The 19,673-nt window shown below is 36.9% G+C and overlaps 1 protein-coding gene across 1 annotated transcript in view; it reads left to right on the forward strand.

Moving 5' to 3' along the window:
- ank1a (ankyrin 1, erythrocytic a) overlaps positions 1 to 19,673 on the forward strand; it is a 140,518-nt gene that overhangs the window by 78,454 nt on the left and 42,391 nt on the right. Inside the window, exons 19-38 of the mRNA XM_051109689.1 lie at positions 343 to 441; positions 565 to 663; positions 963 to 1,061; positions 1,154 to 1,246; positions 1,343 to 1,415; positions 1,556 to 1,576; positions 3,377 to 3,473; positions 3,717 to 3,795; positions 5,335 to 5,450; positions 5,552 to 5,776; positions 5,860 to 6,014; positions 7,003 to 7,214; positions 9,072 to 9,276; positions 10,858 to 10,954; positions 11,093 to 11,321; positions 12,038 to 12,166; positions 14,609 to 14,728; positions 14,848 to 14,932; positions 15,077 to 15,151; positions 16,221 to 16,352. Coding sequence (XP_050965646.1) covers positions 343 to 441; positions 565 to 663; positions 963 to 1,061; positions 1,154 to 1,246; positions 1,343 to 1,415; positions 1,556 to 1,576; positions 3,377 to 3,473; positions 3,717 to 3,795; positions 5,335 to 5,450; positions 5,552 to 5,776; positions 5,860 to 6,014; positions 7,003 to 7,214; positions 9,072 to 9,276; positions 10,858 to 10,954; positions 11,093 to 11,321; positions 12,038 to 12,166; positions 14,609 to 14,728; positions 14,848 to 14,932; positions 15,077 to 15,151; positions 16,221 to 16,352 — 2,440 coding nt within the window. The remainder of the gene's footprint in view (positions 1 to 342; positions 442 to 564; positions 664 to 962; positions 1,062 to 1,153; positions 1,247 to 1,342; positions 1,416 to 1,555; positions 1,577 to 3,376; positions 3,474 to 3,716; positions 3,796 to 5,334; positions 5,451 to 5,551; positions 5,777 to 5,859; positions 6,015 to 7,002; positions 7,215 to 9,071; positions 9,277 to 10,857; positions 10,955 to 11,092; positions 11,322 to 12,037; positions 12,167 to 14,608; positions 14,729 to 14,847; positions 14,933 to 15,076; positions 15,152 to 16,220; positions 16,353 to 19,673) is intronic.

The following is a 19,673-nucleotide window of genomic DNA, read 5'->3' on the forward strand; positions in this document are numbered from 1 at the left end:
CATTTAAACTACATTTTGGAAGTTCAAAATCAGGGCACCATATCAGTCCATTATATGGAGAAAAATCCTGAAGTGTTTAACTCAAAAAACATAATTTCTTTACGACTGAAGAAAGAAAGCCATGAACATCTTGGATGACAAGGAGGTGAGTAAATTATATGTGAATCTTTGTTTTGGAAGTGGACTTCTTTAATTTGTTGTTACAGTGGTAATTCAAAGTGCTTTACATAATGAATTAAAATAATCATAAAATAACTGCAACAGATGCATAAGAAATAAAAATAGCACGCTATATCTTGCTGTATGTCCATATAATGATGCGCATGTCTTGTCTCTTTTCAGAGTGGTCTGACTCCTCTTCATCTCGTGGCTCAGGAGGGGCATGTTGGCATTGCTGATATACTAGTAAAACACGGGGCGTCTGTCTATGCTGCCACACGGGTAAAAACTTGCATTTCTTACAATGCAGTATGCTGTTTTTTTTTTTTTCTACAGACTGTGCATAATGATTCAAGTTAGTTTTGGTAATGATAACTATGATTGCCTTTGTTGATTTCTCTTCAGATGGGTTACACACCACTTCATGTGGCTTGTCATTATGGCAATATCAAGATGGTTAAATTCCTCTTACAGCAACAGGCCAACGTCAACTGCAAGACCAGGGTAAATGAAATACTGCTTTTGCTTTGTTCAGTTTTGTAAGTTGTTTCTTTTATAAAACTTGAAGCTTTGTTCCTTGAAATAAAAATAGGATCAATTTGTTGATATTTGAACACAATTTAAGACAATGTTGAAATCTGAAACTCTGGAGGAGACACATGGAGCAAGAGAAGCAAGAGGGTTGATGTGCTCTTCATTTAATCAGCTTGCAGGGAAACTGACATTTTAAAGAGATCTCATCTGTGATTTTTCTTTTTATATGGGGTCTGACTGTGAATCTATGCTCTTTTTGGGACTGTTAGATGGGATATACGCCGCTACATCAGGCTGCTCAGCAGGGCCATACGGACATCGTGACGCTTCTCCTGAAACATGGCGCTCAACCAAATGAAATTACGTCTGTAAGAGCCCAGCCTCTTTTAACAGCTTACCATAATTTTAAAATATGTCAGGTGTTGAGAAATGCACACAAAAACATTTCTGTCTCCTACAGAATGGCACGTCAGCTCTTGCCATCGCGAAACGCCTTGGATACATCTCAGTCATTGATGTGCTCAAACTGGTCACTGAAGAGACGGTCACCATGGTGAGTTACAGCTTTCAGAAAATTAATCTCATGCTATAAATAAATAAAGGCTATATGTACAAACGTCATGTGTTGTAATGAACATTTTCCTTTAAGACCACCACAGAAAAACATCGCATGAGTTTCCCCGAGACAGTTGACGAGATCTTGGATGTGTCTGAAGATGAAGGTACATGCAGCTCGCTGTTTAATGTCTTGCTCTGTTTAAGAGTTGTTAGCATAATTTTCATTTGAATTACGAAACATAGAATATTTAAAGTTCTTTAAATGAGTGGGCATTTAAAGAGCACCTGCTCTTGGTTTTTCTAGGAATTGCACAGCTAACATTAGGTATGAATTTCCCTCTTTCTTCTGTGTGCGGTGGCCATTGTCAGTGACTTCATCTAAAGCACACACACACACATACACACAAACACACACACACACACACACACATTGTCATTCTCCGGTGCACTTTGAGAATTATGATGGATGTGTCATTAGCATGTGTGCATTGATGTTGATAAGCCTGCTTTTATTCCTGAAGGTATCTAACTGTTCCGAAACACTTAACCCTCCCACTAACCTGCTACATCTCCTTATTCATTTTTTCTGAAGCAGCACAGATTTAGTTACACTTATACAGTAATGCACTGTGGTGTAAATGTAAACTTGCAAACTGAAAGTTCAGTGGGCCAGGAACAAAAAGTGGTGGTTCATGGTCAATATTATAAAAATATTTATTTATTTATTTATTATCTTGTGCAATCTTGTATATGTCATAAATTTCTTAAAGAATTACAGTTTGCAAGATCAGTGATGTACAGGCTTCATAATATGAACAGCACGGTATTTCAGCTCCTGGTGTAATTACAGAGTTTAAAGGTGTGTTTGCATTATGTCTTGAAAATGTTTCACATGCATCCAGACTCACAAGGATGTGCATCACATGGCTGCCTTGTGCAAATCCAATGCAAAATTTAAGTTTCATCATTCAGTATATATATTGAGCATATACATTTGCTATGCAATACATATATATGATATATCTATCATGTGTGTTTATATACTAGATACACAAACATACTGCATACAGGTGCTAGGTACAATATGGAAGACTTTTAATTTAGCTTTAAAGTACAATTGAAGCCTGCTTGACCTTATTGTTTTTGAACTGCATGTTTGTTGATTAAGTGAAAAAAAAAAAGTCATTTTCTGCTCCATTAGTTATATGTGTTTGTTTGCAAGACAACTTCCCAAGAGGATGACATAGAAAGACCTTAATGGACACAATTAAGATTAATCTCTTATTTTTTTATGAAAACAAGCTGAGTTTAGGTATGACTATGCATTTAGCAGCGTGATATTATGGAGGCATTGTGTTTTAAAGGTCACGCATGCCTCTGAATTGTAGTTAATTTAATATTATATAAAAACACACACAGAAGGTTTCTCATGAATTTGCTTTGATATGTTTTGTTGCGGTGTGTCCATCACAAATCTTTCCCTTTTCTTCATGCTCACTCACTTGCAATCAGTGTTGGGGAAGTTACTGCAAAAAGTAATTAGTTAATATGCTAATTACTTTTTCTACGTTGTAACAAAAGACATTCGAACAGTAATCACGTCATGTTAATTCATTTCTATAAAACTTTTACTAGATGGACAATCAAAGGTGTACCAAAAAGTTTACAGGTTTTTTCTTTATTGTTCAATGTTACGTTTAAGTTTTAAATGAGTCATCGTTTATTAAAATTATAAATGCAATCCAAGTATTGACAGTGATTACTGAAAGTTATCTCACTTCATTACAGGGAATAATAATCAGATTACATTGCTGCATTACTTTCCCCTTTAAAAAAAAGTATTGTGGCAGTACCATGGTACAGTGATGGTTATACCATTGTACTTTGATATACCATGGTACTGAATGATTGCCATGGTGTTTACATAGTACTCAGTTACTTAAAAAGAACCTTGTTAGTACCATGGTACTTCTTTGCTACTGTCATAACATATTTCACTCACTCAGCAGCTTCATATTGTCCAGTCAATCTTCACTCAGCAATCATTTCCTGCTGACAGCATGTTTAACACCCTTTCACTAAGTCGTCTTCTCTTTCTTTTTCTTCATATCCCTCGTTGCGGCAGGCGAGGAGCTGCTGGGGAACGAGGGTGCCAGGTATTTGAAGATGGAGGACATAAAGGACCATGATGAGGATTTCCTGTCCCCCAAGAATGTTCTAGAGTACGAGGGAGAGTTGCAGTGATGATGTTGAAGATGAATCAGATTTAACAAGAAGACATATGTATAAAGTAGAGAAGAATATTGATGAAAGAAGTTACTTAGAATGTTTCAAACTAGTTTGAGTAGAACAGATCAGAGCCCAAACTGAGGAAAGGCCATTGAGATGAGTTATGGTGGGACCAGAGAACTGCCATTTACAGATTCATGTGTGTCAGACTTATTTTTAACATTTGTGTTTCTTAGGAATCATTCCCCTGCTATTCCAAGGATCCCGTGTGTGTCTCCTGAAACTGTCATGCTGAAAGAACATGAAATGGACCAGGTAAATGTGTACCATGGTAGTACCATAGCTCCCACTACTTCATGTGTATTTGACTACTATGTACTTTCATCTTACAATTTTAAAAGTTTGGGGTCACTAAATTTATAAGAGATTTATAATGTCACAGAGGATTTATTTTTCAAATAAATGCATTTTTTAAACTTTTTATACAAAGAAAACTAAAAAAAATACATAAAAGACATCACGATTTCCACAAAAATATGAAGCAGCACAACTATTTTCAATATTGATAATAATCAAAAATGTTTCTTGAGCAGCAAATCAGCATATTAGAATGATTTCTGGAGGATCATGTGACACTCAAGACTGAAGTAATGATGCTGAAAATTCAGCATTGCATCACAGCAATAAAATTACATTCTAAAATATATTACAATAAAACATTAACTTTAACATTAACTAAAATTGTAATATTTCACGGTAATACTGTGTTTAGTGTATGTTTGATCAAATAAATGCAGCCTTGATAAGAGTAAGAGACTTGTAAATCATTTACAAAAACTATACAAATCTTACCAACCCCAAACAGTAGTGTACTTTATTTTACAGTATGTGTACTTCCATCTACTTACTTACCTAGGAAAGTACAGGCCTGGGTAATATAAGGTGTCTACATGGGTTAAGGTTAGGTTTAGGGGTAGTTTTGGGTTTAGTACCTAGTTATTTCCCAGTTATTGTAATCACTATAATAAGTACAGAACATAGAACGTACAGTGTGGAACAGGACTGTAGGATAAAGTGCTACCATTTGTTTTGTGTACGTATGTATGCAGTATGTAGTAGTTACAGACGCCTAAAATGAAATGGATCCATATCTTTGAAGCTCTATATCTTTCAAATTCTTTGAATTATCTTGGATTATCATTTAATACCATAACTATACAATTTTCTACTTGTACCATATGAGTGTAGTTTGTAGTGTATATGCAAAATTTTAGACATACAATGGGATTACTATATGAACGCATTATTTTACCCATGTTCCCACCCAAATACTTTTTGAGGGCTATTAGCCATGTGCAGATTTTATATCTATTTTTTAGTAATCATTATTTAATCTTTTTTTTTTTTAAATAGGTTTTAATAACTCTTAAAAGAAAGTGATTGTAACTTTAATAATAGATTATAGGTGTTTATAATGATATTGCATTTTTGTGGAATATTTTGTGTACACTTTAATACTTTATTTTAACTAATCTATTCAAATTTATGTATTAAAAATGTAACTAAAATGGATACATTGGGTTACACAAATGAAAGTAACTTCAAATCAGAAATAACTTCTTAAAGGAGTAGTTCACTTTCAGAAGAAAAATTTACAGATAATGTGCTCAACCCCTTGTCATCTAAGATGTTCATGTCTTTCTTCAGTCATAAAGATTTATGTTATTTTATTTTATTTCTTTATTTATTTATTTTTGAGGAAAACATTTCAGAATTCCTCTCCATATAATGGACTTCTATGTATATGTGTATTTTTTTGTGTGTGTGTTAATATTTGTATTCACACATATACAGCAACACACCCCACTTCCTTTGCCCAAGGAGTACGATGAGGATTCGCTGATCCCCAGCAGTCCGGCCACAGAGACGTCAGACAATGTCAGTCCTGTAGCGAGTCCCATCCACACCGGGTTAGTTTCCTGCCTCTACCAGAAATATTGTGCACATTCTGGCATGAAATTGAAATTTCATGAATGAATTGTGCATCCTCTTTGTGCTTATGGCTGTGCAGGTTCCTGGTGAGCTTCATGGTGGATGCTCGTGGCGGCTCGATGAGAGGCAGCAGACATAACGGCCTGCGTGTCATCATTCCTCCTCGCACATGTGCCGCTCCAACACGCATCACCTGCCGCCTGGTGAAGCCGCAGAAACTTGCCACACCACCTCCTCTGGTGGAGGGTGAAGGTCTTGCCAGCCGCATCATCTCTCTTGGTCCAGCTGGCATGCAGTTCTTAGGGTGAGGAAACCAGTTTTGCTAGAAAACAAGAGTTTTTGTCAAACCAAAACTGCAGGCTAACAGAACTCTCATTGCTCCTAAAGGCCTGTGATTGTGGAGATTCCCCATTTCGCAGCACTCGGTAGGGGAGATCGTGAACTTGTGGTCTTGAGGAGTGAGAACGGATCAGTCTGGAAGGAGCATCGTAATCGTTATGGTGACGAGGTTCTGGAAACCATCCTCAATGGCATGGATGAAGGTGTGCACTAATTTTTGCCGTATTGGCAGATTACAGAATATATATTGTAACATTGGTCACACTTTATTTTAAGGTCCAGTTCTCAGTATTAACAAAACCATTAACTACAGCTTTTGTCTCCAAAAACTCTTAATGTGCTGCTTATTAATTATTAGTAAGATAGTTGTTAAATTCAGATATTGGATAGGATTAGGGATGTAGAATATGGTCATGCAGAATAAGTGTTTTATAAGTACTAATTAACAGCCAATATGTTAATAATAGGCATGCTAATAAGCAACTAGTTAATAGTGAGAATTGTTCCCTAAAGTGTTACTGTAACTTTTACTGTTAAATTATAGATCAAGAAAGTGAAAGATGCTCATTATTCTCAATGAGAAGTCTCTTTACTGTAAAAACAAACTACAGTAATGTGAATCCTCATGCCTGGGTAATTAAAAAAAATCTAAATAAATTAAAAGCGGTATAATTCTAATTTTAAGCTCCAATAATTTAAAATAATAAAATACTAATTAATTGGGATTACAAATAATTATTATTTTCTATCACTTTCTCACCAATGGATCCTCTGCAGTGAATGGGTGCCATCAGAATGAGAGTTCAAACAGCTGATAAATCACAATAATCCACATGAGTCCATTCCATTAATTAATGTCTTGTGAAGAGAAAAGCATGTTTGCAAGAAACAAATTTGTTATGACTCTCATTCTGACGGCACCCATTCACTGCAGAGGATCCACTGGTCAGCAAATGATGGAATGCTATGTTTCTCCTAACCTGATACAGAAACTCATGTACATCTTGGATGGCCCGAGGATGAGTATATTTTTAGGAAATTTTCATTTTTTGTCAACCACAGGTTTTGCAATGTTTGTATAATTGTACAGTGTTTCTGATGTCTGTGTTGCCGGTCAGCTGTGAAGATTTTGTTACATTCATTTGCAGTGTTGTTCATTCATTATCTTTCTCTGTTGACTGTGCACTTTAGACCTTGAGAGTCAGGAGGAACTTGGCAAGAAGAGGATCAGACGGATCATCTCCACCGACTTCCCGCTCTACTTTGCAGTGGTTTCTCGCATCCAGCAGGAGAATGATCTCATTGGCCCAGAAGGGGGTTATCTCAGCAGTAAACTGGTGCCCATGGTGCAGGCCAGTTTTCCTGAGACTGCCGTCACCAAGCGTGTCCGTCTTGGACTGCAGGTGAGATGGGAGGATGTTGAGGAGGAAGAAATGATGGAAAATGAAGGAAGCTTATCCCCAGTGTATTACCATAATGTATCTGACAGCTTTTAGCTTGTTTGTTGCTATTTTCCTGTTTAGTTATGAGACATCAAACATGACAAAACATCTCATCTTTCATCTCTCAAAATGAATTATGACTTGGGCTCAGCTGATTTAACCTTGTTCCTTTGAGATGTGAATGAATGTAATTTTGTAAGTTGCTTAGATCTCTATGGTTAAGTTTGATGATGGTAAAAATGAATGATGAAGTATGGTAAAATATGGCATGGTATGGTATCATTCTGCTTCCTGCTTTGATAAAACATAGGCTATTTATACAGATGAACATACATTTGCAGAGCAGTAAAAAATTGCAAAAACAAGTTGAATGAAAGTTTTGTTTGAATGTATGAAGGTAACGGCAGGTTTTGATTGACGGAAATGTAAGTTGAGGACAAAAGACATGAAAGCAAGTTCAGTAAAATGTAGAGTTTTATTTGGATGGTGAATATTTTCTGTACTATTACAAATATCTGAAGCACCTTATAAAAGCAAACCTTCAAAAGATAAAACATTACTGATTTACTGTAGTACTTTTTGAGATTTTATTAGAGTTTTTAAAACTTTATTTTTAAAAATTTAAAGTGCAGTTTTATATTTTAAATGTCAAAACCTAGAACTTAGAATGAAATGACTGTGCAGGACTCACGCATGTGTTTGTTTGTTTTATTTTGCCCTGCAAGTGTAACATCCAGCTCATACCAAAGCTGATTTTTTTTTTACTTGTTTTAACCCATCATTTGTTTAATCATTTGTATCAGTTGTTACATTATTATTCTTGTTTTGCTTCATTTTTGCTGTCTTCATTGTGAAAAGTGACCTAATAACCTAATCATCTAAATGTATTGAACTTGATTAGTTCTCATTGTGTTGAATTATAAATTATTCATTCACCTTTTTTTTCTGTTGTTTAAAAACACTGGACATCAGGAAGTCAGTTTTTGTAGATGGCTTATAATTAAATTGATCTTAATATTTCCTATGTTTTGCTGCAGTAACATACAGAATCATTTTTCAGATTTTCTTGAGATCTTGGAGATTTGCAGCAGGTTTTTCAGATTCTTGACAGAACTTAAAACGCTGGACCACGATACTCTATATAACAAGCTCTGTATGGAAGACTTTCAGTCTTATGTTGCTTAATTCCTCCTCTCCTGATCCAACAACAATGTACATTATTTATAATTCATTCAAATGTGAGAACTGGCCAAGGATTTGAATATTTTGACTTTGATGTAGTCAAATTAACATTTAGTGATAATAACTGACTTAGAATTTCACATTGTAATTCATTGTAAATAAGAAAGTGATTATAATGAATTACACAATCTTCAAAAGCTTTACATCTATACAGGGTCATTTTGTTGTGTCTATTTTTTAGTTTCTACTGCAAGTGAATTAATTTTGCACCAGCTTTGGTTCAATAATGTTTGTAACTCTTTTTCCTATAATAAATAAGTCTGATTGACAAGCTAAATTTGTTGTCTTGAGTTGCACTGTGCAATAATCATAAAATGAAAATATACTGAGATCTTTTCTGTCTATTCTTTTCCCTTATTTCTCTCATGAAAACATGTTTGTTACACATTTCTGAACTGAATCCCCATATCATGCATTCACATGTGAATACACCATTTCTCACACTACCATACTATTTCTTCTGACTCTTATTCCATGTTCTTCTCTTTCACCTTTACTCCTCCCTGCCCCTATCTTTTACTTTGCGTTCAACCCTTCTGTTGCGGTCTCTTCTCCCCTTCCATCCTCGGCACTCAGGCCCAGCCAGTCCCCGATGAGCTGGTGGCCAAACTTCTGGGGAACCAAGCCACGTTCAGCCCTGTGGTGACAGTAGAGCCTCGTCGGCGCAAGTTCCACCGTCCCATCGGCTTAAGGATCCCACTGCCTCCCTCCTGGAGGGAGAGTCCGCGGGACGCTGGCGAGGGCGACACCACCAGCCTCCGCCTGCTCTGCAGCGTCATTGGTAAAAACCAGCCAAACATTTTTACACTGGCAGAAAAAAAAAGGTGGTGAAAATATCTAAACATCCTTCAAGCAATTTTGCTTTACATAGATTTATTTTATTAATTAAGTTTATTTTTCTTATCCTCTTAAAAAATCTGAAATATTTATTTCTTCTTTTAGATTTACAATTTTAAATCAGTGTTGCTATTCTTAAATAAATCTATTTACATATATATTTATATTTACATGAATACATGTCATAATAGTATTATACATAAATAATACTAATGTTGCAAATGAATTAGTTTTCCTTCTCAATCATCTTATTTTAAACTGTTAACCTGCATAAAGACACCAGTTTATATATTATATTTTTAAGCGAAAAACAAAGTAAAAACTAGACATCTATAACATTTTATATATATTTTTAGCTTAATAAAACATTGAAATTAAAAAAGAAAGAAAAAAAATTAAAAGTAATAAGTTTTATAATAAAACTATTTAGAATTGTTTTCATTAACTGAAATAAAAAAGAAAATATAAAAATGAAATGAGAAATCTTGAACCTGAAAAAAAATACAAATTAGAAACTGACTAAAAATGTACAAGTAGTAAAATTACTAAAACTAAAATACAAAGCTAAATATAAATATGATAAAAATAACACCAAATAAAAAAATGGCAAAAACATAAAATTACAAAACTTCAAATGAAAACTAAAAAAATGTAAAGTAAAGCTAATTTAACATGAACACATGCCATAATAGTATACTATAGTACTAATTTTGCAAATGAATTACAGTTTTTCTTCTTCTCAATTATCTTATTTTAACCTGTTAACCTGCATAAGGACCCCAGTGTTTATATATTTTTTAATCGAAAAACAAAGTATTTTCAGCTTAATAAAACATTGAAATAAAAAATAAAAAAAATAATAATGAAAATAAGTAATAATTACAAATATAGCTATAGGAAATAGTCATGTAGTGTGTTGTATTTATAATGCACTAGATGATGCCTGTTATGTTGTTAAGAACATTCACAAGATGATACAACACATTTCTTTATAAAGCATTATGCATTCATTAAGAATACCCTTATGATGCATTATTAATGCAGGCTTCATCTGGTGTCATAATGCATCATACTCATGCTCAAAATCATACTTAAAAGTTATACCCACACATAGGTAAGTACTATAATGTATTACACCTGCTATTATGGTTATTTATCAAATGATACAACATATTAAAGGGTTGTTTATAAAGCTTTATAGTACATTAATAATACCCTTATAATGCATTATGATTACAGGGTTCATTAAAAGTGGCTTCTTTAGAAAATGTCGAAAAAAGGAAAACCTTGTCAAATTATTTTGCAGTTGACACAGAAATTGCACTCTTTAACAAATGATGATTCAAGGACTAGGTTTTTAAGGTTAAAAAATATTCATTCATCATCTTTTTAAAACCAAATTGCCCAGAATGATCAAATATGCTCCAGAGCAAGGCCCTTTTGTGAGCTCCTTTAAGTGTATATTTCTGTTTTAATGGAAATAAAGAGACGTCTATAGTGCATTTTTATTTTCTCTGCGTCTCAGGTGGCACGGCTCCTGCCCAGTGGGAAGATATAACTGGCACCACCAAACTTATATATGCCAATGACTGTGCCAGTTTCACCACCAATGTTTCTGCCCGGTAAGTACCATAACCTCCACATCACGTGTTAGGTTATGTCAGAAATTCTCAATGAGTTTCATCATCACAGTAATATGTTATTATTTGACCTTGATCATATTAAAAATCTGACTCGAAACCTGTTTTGCGGTCCCACAGTTTCTGGCTGGCAGACTGTCCTCGGACAGCGGAGGCTGTGTCCTTTGCCAACCTCCTGTACCGCGAGCTGTCAGCCGTGCCGTACATGGCCAAGTTTGTAGTTTTTGCAAAGATGAATGAAGCGCGAGAGGGTCGACTTCGCTGTTATTGCATGACTGATGACAAAATGGACAAAACCCTGGAGCAGCACGAAAATTTTACTGAAGTGGCTCGCAGCAGAGACATAGAGGTCATATGATATAGTGTGTTACATATTTCATATGTGACCCTGGACCACAAAACCAGTCATATTGTATGTATTTGGACAATAGGATATTAAGTGAAGATCATGTTCTATAAAGACATTTCGTAGATTTCTTACTGTAAATATATCTAAACTTATTTTTTGATTAGTAGTATGTATTGCTAAGAACTTCATTTGGACAACTTTGAAGGCGATTTTCTCAATTTTTTTATTTCATTTTTTTTTTTTTTAATATTGCCCTATACTCACAGACCATACATCAACGAAAAGCTTATTTATTTGGCTTTCATATGAAGTCTCAATTTGGAAAAAAAAAAAAAAAAAGACCCTTACGACTGTTTTTGTGGTCCAGTGTCACATATAGACAGTACATCTATAATGCATGTATTGTGTCTTTATTTCTAAAGACATTATTTCTACAATAAAATATCATTTACATGTAAACCTAAAACGATACCAATCAAATTCAAACTAAGAGTTTTTATTTTCTTTGAATATGTGACATTGCAGAAGTAAATGTGTTGTTATTGATATTTCATGTTGACTTTTCATGTTGACTTTGCTATATTTCATGTTGACTTTGCTATATATTTCATATTGACTTTTGCTATATATTTGCTGTTACTGAATGTGATTAATAATGTATAATGTAAGCTTTATCTGCTGTAAGCCTAAATCTCCGGCTGCCGTGTGTTGTATAGGTTATGGAGGGAATGCCGCTATATTTGGAGTGTTCAGGAAACTTGGTTCCCATAAGGAAGGCGGCACAGCAGCCCCGATGTTTCAGCTTTCAAGCCTTCAGAGACAACAGACTGCCTGTGTCTGTCAAGGTGAAGTCATCACAGCCGGTTACAGTACATTTCCTCCAAATTAGATTATTTCCTCCATAGTGAACTAGGTCATAAAAATGTAGATTCAGACCATTTTTATTGTTTATTTGTTTATAATGTGAGTGTTCCAGTGGTTAAAGAAATAGGTTGCCCAAAAAGTTAAATTTGCTGAAAATGTACTTACCCTCAGGCCACCCAAAGTGTAAATGAGTTTGTTTCTTCATCAGATTTGGAGAAATGTATCATTCCATCACTGTCTCACCAATGGATTCTCTGCAGTAAATAGGTGCCGTCAGAATGAATTTCCAAAAATCTGATAAAAACATCACTTTCAACATCACATTAAAGGGTTACTCCACCCCAAAATGAAAATTTTGGCATTAATCACCATATTGTTCCAAACCCGTAAAAGCTTAGTTTGACTTCGGAACACAATTTAACCCCTTAGCGTTCCAACGTTCTACCAGCGGGACATTTTGCATTGAGTTTAATTAAACAGGAATGCTAAGGGGTTAAGATATTTTGGATGAAAACCAGGAGGGTTGTGACTGTTCCACTGACTGCCAAGTGAATAACACTGCCAAGGCCCAGAAAAGTATGAAAGACATTTCAACCATTCAACCATAATTTTACGAAGCTACGAGAATACTTTTTGTACAGATAACAAAAATAACAACTTTATTCAACAATTCGTCTCCTCAGTGTCACCGTAGCGCCATTTTGGAGAGTATCTGCTGGGCGCAAACAGCGTACGCTGTTCTGTGTCAGCTGCGTCATGGGGATGTGCTGTTTTCCTTTGAACCAAAGCGTAAATAAACGTAGAAAACATATCCGTGTGGTGCGGTTGACACAGAACAGCACAAAATGGCACTACAGTGACGCGGAAAGGATGAATTGTTGCATAAAGTCGTTATTTTCGTTTTCTTTGCGTACAAAAAGTTTATTCTCGTAGCTTTGTAAAAAATTATGGTTGAACCACTGATGGCAGATGGACTATTTTAATGATGTCTTTCATACTTTTCTGGGTCTTGACAGTGGTATTTACCTGGTAGTCATTGGGACAATCACAAACCTCCCAGTTTTCATCCAAAATATCTTAAAGGGGTCATCGGATGCCCATTTTCCACAAGTTGATATGATTCTTTAGGGTCTTAATGAAAAGAGTGTAATATACTTTGGTTAAAAATTCTCAATGGTTGTGTAAAACAACACCCTTTTTACCTTGTCAAAATCAGCTCTGCAAAAATCAACCCATTCTGATGGATTGTTCCTGTAAATGCAAATAAGCTCTGCTCACCCCGCCCCTCTCTATTCTCTGTGGATTGATGAGCTGTGCTCTGAGAGATTGTTTACTTTAGCCACATTTAGAGCATTTAGCTGCGAAACTTGCTAACTAGCACGTTATTAGGAAAGGTGATTGCAGAGATTCACAAAAAAAAACCCTTATACTCACTTCTGCTGTAGGTGCAGCTGAATCACGAATGATTTGCGCAAACATAGATGCATTTATGTAGATCGGGAGGCGCATTCCATTCACAAACAAACGTAATCCACTGCATCTTCAGCAGCTCAGATGTCGGGAGTAATGACCACTATGACGACCACTGTTCATTATTACATTCAGCAACACAACACCTCAAACGCTCAATCGGAGATATTCTTGTCTAACTTACATCCCTGCTCCGGCATCGAAACAATGGAGGTCAGACTGTTACAGCTGATTTAAGGCGGGTCTGAGGTAAGACGCTCATGTCAATCAACTATCGTGGAAGCGCCCTCACCGACAGGCATCTGAGAATGGCTTGTTTTGAAAAAGGGGATATTATTTTTACAGATTAATTAAAAACCACTTCATGGATTTTTATCATAATAGGATAGATTCATACATACACTGCCAACACACATTAATGTTCAAACAACATGAAAAAGTGAACTTTGTATCCGATGACCCCTTAAAATTGTGTTCCAAAAATGAACTAAGCTTTTACAGGTTTGGAACAACATGGGGGTAAGTGATTAAGGACAAAATTTTCATTTTGTAGCATGTCTTAATTCTGGATTTGTTTTTTACAAACAAGCAGCTTTTCACTTTTTAAGACGTTAACTGATGGACTGGACTGGAGTGGTGTGGATTACTTTGGATTATTGTGATGTTTTTATGAGCTGTTTGGACTCTAATTCTGACGGCACCCATTCACTGCAGATCCACAAAAAAAGAAATTCGACAAGAAAGAAACCCATAAAAGGGACATAAGGGAAAAAGAGGGGGAAATCTCATGCCTATGAAAAAAAGACTACATTCCCAGAAAGGAGGCACTTTCAATCATTTAAAAAATGCTGTAAATCGTACATGAAACATTGTTTTTGTTCCCTGTCATTTATTTTTCATGAACAAACAATTGCCTTGTTTTTGGTATATCCACCTCTTTCACTTTTCCCCAGGTGAGGGACAGCAGTAAAGATCCCTCTGGCTTCTTGTCTTTCTTGCGCAAATCAACTAAATATGAAGATAATCAGCATGTGCTGTGCAACCTCAACGTTACCATGCCGCCATGTATTAAGGTAACAAGGGCGAATGTTGATAATGACTGTTCTCACATTTCCTACACAAACAGATGCTTACACATATATAGTTAAATCTACAACTGTCCTCTAACAGCGTGTTTATTTCTCTATTACAGATTATAGGAAGTGATGAGCGAAGGAGAACTCTGACTCCTTTGGCTCTGAGGGAAAGATACAGTGCTCTAAATGAACCAGCCATGGGTAAGATTGCTGCCACACTGACATCTCCTGCATGTTAAGCCCCCAGATCTCATACAACCTTTGCCTGACCCTGCTTTGAATAAGATGTGAGCTGCAGCATCAGATTGCTGAACTCTTGAGCCAATGATGGTCTGGTTTCTGCAGCATCACTGAGCGCCATGGAAAGGACGGAGTTAAAGATGGCTTTAATAGCTGAACAGCTAGGCCTGAGCTGGGCTGGTGAGTGTGTGGGTTTGGATGCACTTCTTTCGCTTATCAAGCATAATGCTTAACTGGTCATGTCTTGTCAAGGCATATCTGGATGTTATTTCTCTTCTACATACATACAGAATATAAAATGTTTTGACAAGTCATTTACTTTAAGGTCCAATTTACCAAAGCTCAAGAACATTTCACATTGTCTAGCATGTGCAGATGAGATAAAGTATTGACTTCCTTTGGCTTAATTTTTTTGCCTTTACAAAAGATCATTTTGCACAAGCTAAACTTTTTCATGCTAGAGGCTACATATGGGGGCCCATTCATGCAACGTAATCAATTGATGAATTAATTGACAAATCAATAATCAATTGATTAAATTAGGAAATCTATTGGAATATTACTGTATAAGCAAATAAATAATTGTTAACATTTAAAAAGAGATATAACATATACTAATAAAACAATTATTGATGATTATATAATTATTGCATTGAAGCAGATGAACTGATATTCTTTTGAATAATAATAGCAAAACAGTACATTTGAAGAAGGCATGTCAAATCATGTCATATACTTTCATATCATATATGCAAATAAATGCAAATTTTTCTTATTTCACTGCAATTCCATTGCCTGCGGTCTTTGTCAAAACACCCGTTCCTGTCTACACATAATTTACATATGTAAATTTGAACATGCTTTTTAACTTTTTCAAGAAAAGTGACTTTGGTGTAACACTAGAGCATAAATACAGCACTACAGCATAAATCTATGAAGAACAAAAGAAAAATAATGTGCAGTGCTTTCAACATGTTGACTTTGTCCACTTAGTTTGATTCTGACACGATTACCGATTCATCGTTTGATTGTTGAATCATTTATTGTTGCTTTACGTATTTATGTATCCACCAATTTATACAATTCATATTTGATTAATTATTGACTTGTCAATTTATTAGTACAATAGACTTTTTATTGAGTGGCACAAATGTAGTGCTCATACTTAATTAAATTATGATTTAATCTGAAATGAGTCACATATTAATTCATGCCGGGGCATAACATATCATATCTAATTCCTGTGCAGAGTTGGGACGTGAACTGCAGTTTAATGTAGATGAAATAAATAAGATCCGTGTGGAGAATCCCAACTCCCTTTTAGAGCAGAGCTCAACACTGCTCAACCTGTGGGCCGCTCGAGAGGGGAAGAGAGCCAAAAGTGAGTGCCTTAGAGTCCATTCACTACGATCCTAAGAATACCTAAATTATTTGCGAGCAAATGTAACCTAATTCATCTGTCTCATGTGACGTAACTGTATGAACATGCTGCCATATTTGTTGCTGTAAGTATCAGCATGCATTTAACGTGCAGTGCTATAGGATTCAACAAAGGTTTTAAAACTTTTGTCTTGCTGCGCTTCAGGCCTTCCCCTTATCATGCAGTCTTTTCCCTCTCACCTTCCCACCTTGCCACAGCTTTCCCTGCCCCCATTTCTGAACCTTTTTTAAATCAGGGGTAGAAATAACTGTAGTTGAAATAAGAGAGTTTAATGTCACCTTAAGGCCATGCCCCACTTGTCGAATCCATTTTGATCAGAATGTTACATCTGTTGACTGTTGAAATCTCAGTGATTAGGTTGGAATTCATCCTAGTTAAGAAAGTATAAGTTCATGCACAGCTTCAGTGAAAAAGATGATTTACATTCAGTCAACACAGGAGAAGTGTAAGAGAACCCCAGAAAAATGCTTGGGTACACACTCACGATTGAGAACAATCTGCTTTTGTGATATGTATGTTTTACTGAAGAAGAACTGTGGCTGAGAACTGAGCAGGACAATGGTTGTCAGTTCTCTATTAGTCAAATCATTTCAACACAGACCACTCTTTGGGAGTTGTGTCCTTGCACAACTGCACTTGAAGATCTTTAAGTATGTCTTTAGACAGTGAGAATTGCCCACTTCTGTACAAAGCTGGCCAACAGCCGAATCCTCATTCAGAATTTTACTCTTCAAGACTCGCTCTTCAAGCTCTTGATTGCTAGTGTATCAGGACACTGTTCATAAAACAATGAGGAAGCACTAAATAAGTAATTTAGCTGCCAGAAAGTTGTGTTTGTGAACTACTTCCATTTCGGTCCAATATTCTCTAGCGAAGTTATTGGGATGTTACATGCAACAGAAATTGTTTTGAGTAGGTAGTTCAGCCACTTCAGCTTGCTAGAGGACTGTGTTCTAGCTAGAACAAAACATTCCTCAGTTATAATGAGTGCCACCACACGATTGTGAGGAAGGACTTTCACCAGGTGTGGACATCTTGCCTGGGACTGGAGCAGTTGAGCACTGTTCCTGAAACCTTGCTGACAGTGCACATTTTGTATTTCTCCCTAATCAAACACACTTGATTCAGGTCATCAGGTCATTAGTAGAGACTCCAAGACCTGAAATGGGTGTGACAGACAAATCTACAGTGTTGGAGGGGTCGAGAAGCAAGTTTCATGAACCTATTGATGTACCCAGATTGCTTCAAAAGTGGTGTCAGTAGAATTGAGCCTCCTAACTGCCCTTCTTCCTCAGTCCTCCTGAAGAGGATGCCAGTGAGTTAGAAGAGGACACTGTGAGGTTTTCCTTCTTCACAGCTGGGGATTTGTTTATTGCTGTCTGTCACCAAACTGCTGAGGGCCTAGGAGATGAGTGGCCAACAGCTATGACATGCAAAGTGTGCAGGTTTTAATGCATTCTTGGTAATGGAGGGTGCAACAATCAGGGAATTTGTAGAGTGCCCAAAGTTGGCACATTCTCTGGATGCAAGTCTGGCCCCTTAGACAAATTTGGGGTTGACTTCGGCACTCACAAATAGCCAAGTGTATCAGCCCAGCTCCTGGACAATATTGTCCCCAGTCCTTCTGAGGCACAGTTCTTCACAGCTGAGAATGTTTTTTCTGCTGTTTGCTCCCAGCGAGCTGAGGGCCTACTGTGTCAGCCCTGCTCCTGGACACAATCCTCCCCAGTTCTCCTGAAGAGGATGCCAGTGAGTTAGAGGAGTTGATGTTTCCCTTCTTCACAGTAGGGGAATTGTTTATTGCTGTCTGTGGCCAGCCAGCTGAGGACCTAGGAGGTAAATTGCCAGCTACCATTCCATCCTGAGTTTGCAGGTTTCAATGCATTCTTCATGTTGGAGAGTGCAACAAACAGGGGTTTTGTGAAGTGTCCAAAGTTGGAACAATCTCTGGACACATGTCTGGTCCCTTAGACAAATTTGGGGTTGAATTTGGCACCCCATCTACCTCACAAAAAGCCAATTGTGTCATCCCAGCTTCTAAACACGATCGTCCCCAGTCCAGGGAAAAAAAGGATGCTGGTGAGTTAGAGGAGGAAACAGTGAGGTTACCCTTCTTCATTGCTGGGGATTTGTTAAGTACTGTTTGACACCAGCCAGCTGAGAGCCTAGGATTTGAATGGCCAGCTACCATGCCATTCCAAGCTTTCAGGTTTTAATGCATTTTTGGTGATGGAGGGTGCAACAAACAGGGGATTTGTGGAGTGCCCCTTAGACAAATTTGGGGTTGAATTCGACACAAATAGACAAGTGTGTCAGCCCAGTCCTCCTAAAGAGGATGCCAGTGAGTTAGAGGAGGACACACTGAGGTGTCCATTTATCACAGCTTGGGGTTTGTTTATTGCTGTTTGCTGCCAAACTGCTGAGGGCCTAGGAGTTAAATGGCCAGCAACCATGCCATTCCAAGTTTGTACCTCAGCTACCTCACAAATAGTCAAGTGTGTAAACCCAGCTCCTGGACATGATCTATCAAGCCAAGGCATACTCGGAGCAACTTGTCTATGTTAAAGAGCTCCAGGCTGAGGTGGGCTAAACCATTGTGGAAGGGAAGCTAGTTAAAGACTTGTCGACTGAAATACATACACAGCAGTGGATCTGGTCATGGAGATAATACAGTGCACCAACTCAGCCGTGGGAAGTGCCACAGGATTAATTGTGGTAGTTCAAAGGCAGCTGTGACTGAATATCTCTAAGGCAATTGATAAGGACCCCCTACTGTTCTCATATGGCCAATTATCTCTAGATAGGTGTTGTAGGTAAGCAGTGGCAGCTATGCAAACTCACTGTAAGTCTTAGAAAAAGGATGAGGCTGTCAGTTGTGTCCTGCCCTGTAACAGTCTCTTATTTTCCCCCATTTGATCAAAGCTTCAACCACACTTCTCATTACTTGATACCTAACAGGTGAACCCAGGCAACAGTCTGCCTGACATGCTTTAGTGCCATGGCACCACAGGGGACCTGGGCAAGGAGCATCTCACCATTCATAAGCACCTCAGAGATATTATGGGTGTGGACTACCCCCTAAAAAGAAGAGGCATGAGTAGGGATTGGCATGCCCTGCAATGTTTTAAAAGGAGTGAGGCCAGAGATAGTTTGCCCTGGCTCCAAACCTTCCCAAGTTCATGGGGGTAATATTAGGGGCTATCCCATCATCCTCACAAGTTTTTGCTGAACTGGTGCACATCCTACCTTTGGGTACTTAAT

Source organism: Labeo rohita, chromosome 5, assembly GCF_022985175.1.
Source record: "Labeo rohita strain BAU-BD-2019 chromosome 5, IGBB_LRoh.1.0, whole genome shotgun sequence".
Taxonomy (NCBI): domain Eukaryota; kingdom Metazoa; phylum Chordata; class Actinopteri; order Cypriniformes; family Cyprinidae; genus Labeo; species Labeo rohita.